This window comes from Humulus lupulus, chromosome 4 (genome assembly GCF_963169125.1).
Source record: "Humulus lupulus chromosome 4, drHumLupu1.1, whole genome shotgun sequence".
Lineage (NCBI taxonomy): Eukaryota > Viridiplantae > Streptophyta > Magnoliopsida > Rosales > Cannabaceae > Humulus > Humulus lupulus.
The window spans coordinates 120,486,769-120,496,170 of NC_084796.1; the positions used below are offsets into that span (position 1 = coordinate 120,486,769).

The window sequence follows — 9,402 nt, forward strand, 5'->3', positions numbered from 1 at the left end:
AGCCATGCAACCAACCCATTTATGGTTTTTCTGGCAAAGGGCTCATGCCAATAGGGTCAATCAGGCTTCCGGTTATGACTACAACTGCGCCAGGAAATAGGACATTACTCACTACTTTTATAGTAGTTGATTGTCCTTCTGCATAAAATGATGTGATTGGAAGGCCTATTCTAGTCGACTTGCGAGCCATAACCTCGCTCTGGCACCTCGCCATGAAGTTCCCAACTGACGCAGGGATAGGATGTGTGTTGGGAAACCAGTGAGAAGCGAGGGAATGGTACAATTCCTTGATTACTAAGGTAAAAATTATGGATCGAGGGAAAGAGCCGGAAAAGGGTTACAAGTGGTCGATGAGGTACAAGCTCAATCAGGTGAGAATGTCACCAAATAGGGTGTTGCCCAAAGTGAGGATAGAGATTTAGATCCTCATTTTAGGGGTTTTGATGAAGAAGTAGGACCATTCGAGGACCTTGAGGAGGTCCAACTCGATGAGGAAGATCTGACCAGGGTTGTGAAAGGCGGTAAAAACTTAGAGACAACAACAAAACAGAGATTGGTGGAATTTTTAAAGAAGAACCTGGAAGTATTTTCCTAGTCGCATAAAGATATGATTGGGATTGACCCTACAGTTATCAGCCATATCTTGAACATAGATAAAAGCTTTCTATCTATACAGCAAAAGAGGAGGCTGCTCGACAAAAACACTTCGAATGATTTAAAGGAAGAAGTTGAGAAGCTAAAAGATAACAGATTCATCAGGGTAGCGTTTTATCCATCGTGGGTCTCTAATCCAGTACTAGTTCCCAAGCCAAATGGCAAAGGGAGAACATGCGTGAATTTCACAGACCTTAATAAAGCCTGCCCTAAAGATTGTTTCCCGCTCCCAAGGACCGACCAGCTAGTCGATGCCACTGCAGGGCACGAGATCCTATCATTGATGGATGCATACTCTAGATACAATTAGATGAGTGCACACCCACCTAATGAGGGTCACACTAGCTTTCGAACCGATACAGGACTAACTGTTACAGAGTAATGCCTTTTGGTTTGAAAAATGTTGGTGTGACTTACGAGCGACTAGTCAATCACATTTTTAAAGAGATGATCGGTGTAAACATGGAGGTGTATGTTGACGATATGCCGGTTAAGTCGAAGAAGGTAGAAGAATACATTGGGTACCTGCAAGAGTGCTTCAACATTTTAAATAAATATCAGATGAAGCTGAATCCCCTTAAGTGTTCCTTCATAGTTGGATCAAGGAAGTTTTTTGGATTTATAGTTAACTCACAAGGTATCGAAGCTAATCCTAAAAAGATCAAGGCCCTGGTCGATATGAAATCGCAAACAAAGATAAAAGATGTTCAAATTTTAACCAGGAGGATTGCCGCTCTAAGTAGATTTATTTCTAAATCCACAGACAAGTGTGTCCCACTTTTTAATCTACTTAGGGGCAATAAAAAATTCAAGTGGATAGAGGAGTGCGAGCAGGCTTTCCAATCTCTAAAGTCCCCTATGTCGCAACCACCGATTTTGTCTAAACCGGTTAAAAAAAAGACTTTGTTCATCTATTTGGCGGTCACATAATATGCTGCTAGTGCTGTCTTTGTAAGAGAGGAGGAACATGTGCAAAAAGTTGTGTATTATATAAACAAAAGCCTGATAGGAGCAAAACTGCGATATCTCCCCCTTGAGAAATTAGCCTACTGCTTGATTTTAGCTTCCAAAAAGCTGCGACCATGCTTCCAAGCTAACCCCATTGCAGTACTCACCGACCAGCCCCTACGGCAATTCCTGCAGAAACCAGAAGTCGCTGGTCGATTATTGAAGTGGGCGGTTGAACTTGGACAGTTTGATATTTCTTATTCACCGTGAGGAGTAGTAAAGGGACAAGCTCGAGCAGACTTTGTCGCAGAGCTCACTGGACTTCCAGACATTAAACCAATAGAAGAGCCTGAGTCTCAAATCCAAACACCCTCTTGGAAGTTGTTCACAGACGGCTCTTCTAATGAGCACCACACTGGAGCAGGTGTGGTTTTGGTAATGCATGAAGGACATCGATTCCACTGTGCAATCAGATTCGACTTCACAGCATCCAATAACGAAGCCGAGTACGAAGCGCTGCTCGCAGGGTTAAGAATAGCCAGGGACATGAACATAAAATCACTTGAAATCTATAGTGACTCCAAGTTGGTGGTTAATCAAATTAGTTGAGAATATAAAGCATGGGGTCTGAAGATGGTTGCTTACTTGGACAAAGCAAAGGATTTGTTGGCAAAAATTGAAAAATATACTCTCTAGAAAGTACCTCGCGACCAGAACTCAAACGCTGATGCTTTGGACAAATTAGCAAGTGCAAAGGATGCTGACACCATGAATATAGTGCCTGTTGAATGGTTGTTCGCACCAAGCACCAAAGCAGAAGAAACCTCTCTGGTAATTCAGGCAGTAGACACATGGATGGCACCCTTCATTGAGTACTTCACGCATGGAGCACTACAAACGGATAGAAACAAAACAAGAGCCCTCCAAAGGCAATCTGTTCGGTTTATCCTGGTCTATGGATTCTTATATAGAAGATGGTACTCAATGCCATTCCGAAGGTGTGTTTCTAAAGAAAAATCCAAAGAATTAATGCGAGAAGTCCATGATTGTTTCTACAGAGATCATGCTAGGGGGCAGAGTTTATCAAAAAAGATCCTAAGGCAAGGATACTTTTGGCCAACAATGAATGAAGACTCTGTGGATTTTGTTTGAAAGTGCGACAAGTGCCAAAGAATTTCCAAGATACCCCAAGCAACCCCTAATGAGCTAAAACAAATGCAAAGCCCGTGGCCATTCACAGTGTGGGGGATAGATTTGATTAGGTCTTAGCCCACAGGAAAAGGCAACGTCAAGTATGTTGTGGTTGTTGTTAACTACATCACAAAGTGGGCCGAAGGTGAGCCACTTGCGACCATCACGACCAAGAAGGTGCTAGATTTTAGGGTCAAGAACATTGTGTGTCGCTATGGATTACCAAGAAAAATTATCTCAGACAACGACACACAGTTTGACAGTGATCTGTTCACCGATTTTTGTGAAAGGCATGGGATTATAAAAAGTTTTTCTTCAGTATCTCATCGACAGGCAAACGGACAAGTTGAGGCTGTTAACAAGACCCTAAAGGATACTCTGAAGAAAAGGCTTGAAGAAGTGAAGGGGGCATGGCTAGAGCAGTTGCCTGAAGTCCTCTGGTCCTATAGAACATCTCACCGAACAGCAACAGGCCATACTCCATTTTCCTTAGCTTATGGGTATGAAGCTATTTTGCCTGTTGAATTAGATCTGCCATCACACCGAAGGTTGGCATACGATCAAGACATTAATAGCCAGTTACTGATCGAATCTCTAGACTTGGTCGATGAAAGGTGTGAGCAAGCCCAACTTCAAGTAGTAGCTTACCAACAAAAGGTTGCCCGGTACTTTAGCTCTAAAGTACGTGAAAGAAAATTTAATGTTGGAGATTCGGTACTTAGAAGTGTTTTTCTCAACACCTGCGATCAAGCTGTTGGAGTGCTTGGACCTAACTGGGAAGGGCCATACCAAATCGAAGAAGTCCTTCAATCAGGCACCTACAAACTTGCTCGCTTAAATGGAGATCTCATTCCTTGCTATTGGAATGGAGAACACATGCGTAAGTATTATCAATAAACAGTTCTTTTTAAAGAATTGGCTTGTATTAATTTCACTTTTTACAAGTTTATGAACAAGGGTTAGTTAGTCATATGGCTAATCGCTTATAAGAGTAAGATCAAATTTTTGATCACTCGTACAGACACAATTGTCCATTTATTACGAGAAATAAAAGGGACTGTGCGCAGCCAGTCAATCTTGCCAATTATTGTATTTATGACAAGTATTTGCTTATTATGTGTGTTGTTTTGCTATATTGTCATTTTTTATAAATCTTTATTATGAGCAGTAATGTTCGAACAGGTCTTGGTCAAGGCAAGTGACCGAGCACCTAAAGCTCCTCAATTACTTGGGGGCATATAAGGTACCTAGTAAGCAAAGCATATCGAAAAGTATATGTAAACACACGAGCAAAATAAGTGAAAGCATGCTATGATACTTAGAGTATTTTTCAAAATTTTGTTTAAATTTTGTTAAATAAAACCAAAGTGCTATGCTAAGTTCAGTCATGCGAACAAGATGTTGTAATATATTGCAAGTACTATAATATCTTAATATTAAAAGTAAATTGTTTTACACCTCGAGCAGTTACTGCTCAGATGTACTGTTCAAAAGAAAAAGCTGCCCGTGCAGCAAAAAATATATTGTCTAGACACTACGAACCGAGGTCCATGTGTCCCAAGTTACAAATTTAAATAAAAGATATTATGAATCAGGAGGATCTTGAGGAAATTATTGGTCGACGGAGGATCCAATTTCCTCATCTACACCATCGATGCCCGTAGCCAAAGAGATTTCGGGGAACGCTGGAAGTTTCACTCTCTCCTCCTCTTCAAGGCGAGCCAGACACTTGTTTATCTCAGGCTGCATCATACGCTCTGATAGATAGACAAAGTCCGCCCCGAGGTTATGTTTCTAGAATGAATAGAATCATTTAAAATTGGCTCCCTTGTATCTCTCCATGTTACTGACATTTGTCTCCTCGAGCTCTTTGATGCGTTCCTCCAACCCCTCAGTCTCCTTTCTGCTGATGACTAGATCATCTTGGAGCTTAGAGGCTTCCTTTAAGTTAAGCAAAGAAGCCTCCTTGTACTTCTCTTTAGTTCCGATGGCTTTGGTGAAGACAGCCTGGTGCTGTTTCAGCTCTTCAGCCAGCTTGGCTTTCTCTTTGAGCAATTGAGTGTTTTTCTTCTCGGCTGCCTCGAGCTACTCAATGTATTTCGCCTCAGCCATCTTAAGCTCCTCAGCATGTCTATCCTCGGACACTTTGAGCTTCTCGCCAAGCCTCTTCTCGTATTGAGCAGTCAGGGCCCCCAACCAACGCCAACCAGCGCTCATGGTTAGAACTCCCTGCGATCAGTAAAAAGGTAAAACTGTTAGTGGGAATAAAGTGACAAGATAAACAAAAAAAGCTCAGCAAAAAAAAATGGCAACTTACACTGAGCACTTCATTCAGCGCACAGTTAAAGATCTAATCGACTTCCATGGAGTCAGTATTTTTGATGGCCTCTCGGCTGCGTCGGTGCCTCGATCGCTTAGTCAGCCTATCTTTGGCTGAACTGAGAACCATGTTCATCAAGGCCTCTCACTACACCAAATGCCCATTTCCATAACACATGAATATAATACTAATCAAAAAGTATTATTCTAGAGTATGGGCCACTTTATGAAAATAGGGCGGTAATAATAAAACCATCCCGCCACTTACACTTAGCTTTTTTTTTTCTTTTTTTTCATTTCATTTGGGGCCAATTCATTTCCTTCTCCTTTTTCCTCATCATTCTCTCTCCTCTCTCTTGGATATCTTTCTCCCACCAGACCTCTCTCCTTCACTCGTTCTCTCTCACCTTTGTCTTTGTGGAGACCGACCGCTACCTTCCCCTACACGCGTCGGCTAGGGATCTTCAGAGGCCATCGAAGCTTCGACCACGCGGACCCAAGCCCTCACACGACACCGGAGTCAGTTCGAGCTATTCGCTTGCAGAAGGTCTGTTCTTTATCGTTCTTCTTTGAATTGGTTTCTCCAAAGTTTTGATTGAGGTATTTCTATGATAATTGATTATTATATATATATGTATTTTTTTTTTTTGAGAAAATTGTGAAGATGATTAACTCCCAACTCTAGGTTTTGAAATTAGACGTTGATTACGTATCCTTGTTTGAGGAAATTAAGTAATGCCCATAAATTGTTCGACGAAATGCGTGTTAGAGGGACATTTGTATTTCAATACTGCTCAATAAACATAGGTTTGTGTGGATGTGTTTTGTGTAGATAGAAGAATTGAGAAGCAAAGGGCTGGACCAGTATGCATATAAGTGGGACAGGACTCACTCTGCTTATCAGCTGCAAGAGACTTATAAAAATTTAGAAAATGGTGAAGAAATGAATGGTGAGCAAGACAATGTATCAATAGCCGGAAGAATTGTGGCTTGTCGAACATTTGGAAAGCTTGCATTTCTCACTCTAAGAGGTATCCCCACCTCAGCTTTCTGTCCTTACAATGATCTTGCCATCTCTTTGTTAGATGGATACTTATAATAAAGAAAAAATATAATAATAAGATGTGATTAGGTGGTTTAGTTCTTAAAAGCATGTCTATTTTATGGGATGCTTGATCTAAAATATATAAGTTAGTTACCTTTTTTTTTAAAAAAAAAAATGGGGTGTTTTCCAAAGTTTTTAAATTTTGGCAGGTAGGGATGGTTTCTTCAGAAACTTTCTATAAATATTTGCTCACATTTAGTATGGAAGAATCCTCACTCAAGTTGTTCAATGTTTGAAACAGTTTTATTGTGAAAAGGTGAGATTTTTAAGTGATCAGTTTGACGAGCTTAAGAATCTTGTTGATATTGGTGACATACATGGTGCAAGTGGCTCAATTAAGCGAAATGAGAAAGGCAAGTACTAAAAAAATTTATCTTTTGCACCTATTTGCGATTAGGTGTTGATTGTTGAATTTATAGGTACTTCTGGGTGAAGTTATTCTTACCCTATTTGTATTGGAAGCTATTTAGATAAACCAAAGCCATTTATAAATAACGCCATTGGCTTTGACTGGCTTCTTACTTTTTTTGTGATTTCCCTTTGAGGTGAGAAACTAATTGAACTTATTTCTTTGTTTCTTTAGGGGAGATTTCTGTCTATGTGAACTCTTTTGCAATTCTTACAAAATCTCTACTGCCCTTGCCAGACAAATATCATGGTCTAACTCATGTGGATAAGCGTTACCGGCAATGGTAAGTTGATTTTTCTGTTTCTTTTTCACAGTTTGAGTGAGAGTGTCTCTTATGGGAAATAACAAATTGTTTTCTACTGCATGATGATAGCCCACAATTTGTTGCAGTGGTTCTTGGAAAAGACTTGTCTAAATGGCTTTTTAAATCAAATATATATTTTTTGGGGTATACTTGGTTATAACTGAACTTTACTTTTCTTTTAAAGGTACATTGATATGATTTCCAATCCTGAAGTAGCTGACGTATTTCGGAAGAGAGCAAAGGTAAGTTAGGCTGAGGAGTAATTAAAGACCTTTTAGTTATTTAAAGTATATGTTCTTTCCAGAAATAGTATTTTTATTAACTTGAGGACCTTAGAACTATCTTACATGATTGCTTCAAGTGTACTTCGCTTCTGATGAAGTATTTGAATAGACAAAAATAGCATTAAATGACCTTTCCTGAGTTGAAGCACGGTTCATTGGATTTTATTTTTTTTCTAAAAAAAAGGTTACATGGTTATAATCTCTATATTAAGTTCCTTAACAGCATTAACACTTAAGGAGATAATTTATTTATGCAAGTTATGGATATTTTATCTTTCTTTTGAACAAATTTGCTCTAAATATTAGAGTGCTTACGGTGGTTGAATGTATTTAGCATTTATGGAGTTGTTGCAAACTTGAGCAAAAGAAGGATGGTAAACCAAGTTGTTTCTAGTTTGGGCATTTTGAAGTATACATATATAAATTCAATATTATTCCCTAGATAGAGTGTTTGAGGCATCTTGCTGTTTATACATTAAAGATGTTTTGCTATTTTTTTTTTTTTTGGTGGATTAGATTGTATTAGAGTTATGCAAGACAATGGAATCTTTTGGATTTCTCGAAGTTGAAACTCCAGTTCTACAGGTTTGTGGATTTTCTAACCGTTTTATGGTCATATGATTCATATAAAGATTTAGCATACTAACATGCATAATCTCTTCATTTTATGATTTAAAGTATATTCATTTTCTTTCGAGTGCTATACTAACATGCATAATCTCTCCAACTGCCCTCTGGTATTTCCAAGGTGTAATTTCTCCAGTTTAACTTGGTCATTTTCCTGAAGCTGCTTTCTAATTTTTATTCATTAGTTTGTGTGTATATGTCTGATTTTATCACTTCCATGGTAGTGTTGTTTTGCTAAGCAAGTTTTTTCTGTGTAAAGATTTTATAAAACATTCGCTGTTTCCAATGTATATTTCTCAAGGCTGACAGTATTTATAAGAAATTCATTTGTCTTTTAATGATAATTCTTGAGCTCTTCTTTATATCTGTACAAGAGAACACATACAAACAAATTCTTATCCGTCTCTATGCCTACACCAAATTTCTCCTCTTTATAGATTTTACCTTTTTTTTAAATTGGTTTATATATAACTATTCCCATTCATTAGTTTATTAAAGTTCTCATTTCTTACAATATATATGTGTATAAATGTATATATTTATCGAGAGAGAGAGATGTGCACAGTGGGAAGTTTTCTACTTAGTACTCTCAGTGTCGACATTTATAATCTTGTCCTTGAAGATCAATGCATATTTGCATATCCATCTAATTTATTTTAGTTTTTTTTCTTTTTGGTTTGTTCTACCAAACTTTTTCACTTGCATGCACGTTTTTGGTTCCCATTATAAAAAAAAAAATCGACTATCATCATTTACTTTTCTCTCCATATTATTTTTAATCTTTTGCACTAAAATTAAATCTCTGTGGATGACAGGTTGGAGGGTTTGAAAAAGTTTATGAGATTGGTCGAATATTCAGAAATGAAGGGATTTCAAATCGTCACAATCCATAATTTAAAGCAATGAAATGGAGCATAAGATTAAGGCCTAGAAGATTTTTCACAGTTCCTGTAAGATTGGAGGCTTTTTTATTTCCTTCTTTCTTGGACTAGGAAACTTGAGACTTACAGTTTTTCTTAACTTACAATTTGTCCTCTTATTGGCATGGATATTTGAACCCTCATTTGTTTTTTAATTTAGGAGGAACTGAGAGCATCGTATAAGTCAATACAGTGAAATATCTTTAGTCATTGAGTTGCAGGATTAGACAAGTAGAAAAGTACAGGACAACTTTATTATTTACAATGAAATGGGGAAGGACTTGGATTGATGGTATGTGAGACTAATAGCAACAATGTTGAATGGCTGATACATTTTATTGAATTTTTTGATGTGAAATCTGATATTGATGATATTGATTGGGTGGGGATGTTTGCGTTATTATTACTTAGTATGTAATGGATTATATTGTAGAGAAGTATATAATATATCTAATACAGATTGTGCCTCATAAGATATAATAGCTAATTATGTATTAAATTCCAAGAAGATCAAAGGTATTTAAGATAACCTCTTACCCCATTTCACGTTTCCTTGTCTAGTGCCTAATAATTGTCAAAGGTAGAAGAGAATGAAGAGAGGAAATCTGAATAATTTGTACTGTATATATTTACACGCACTA

General features: G+C 37.9%; 1 protein-coding gene across 1 annotated transcript; it reads left to right on the forward strand.

Annotated features, from left to right (window-relative positions):
* The first annotated feature begins 5,098 nt into the window (after nucleotides 1–5,098).
* Nucleotides 5,099–8,734, forward strand: LOC133832516 (lysine--tRNA ligase, chloroplastic/mitochondrial-like). The gene is made up of 7 exons (XM_062262852.1): nucleotides 5,099–5,161; nucleotides 5,945–6,192; nucleotides 6,425–6,570; nucleotides 6,801–6,909; nucleotides 7,115–7,172; nucleotides 7,731–7,799; nucleotides 8,657–8,734. Exons 1-7 carry the CDS (start codon nucleotides 5,099–5,101, stop codon nucleotides 8,732–8,734), a joined length of 771 nt encoding a protein of 256 aa, XP_062118836.1.
* The last annotated feature ends 668 nt before the right edge of the window (nucleotides 8,735–9,402 follow it).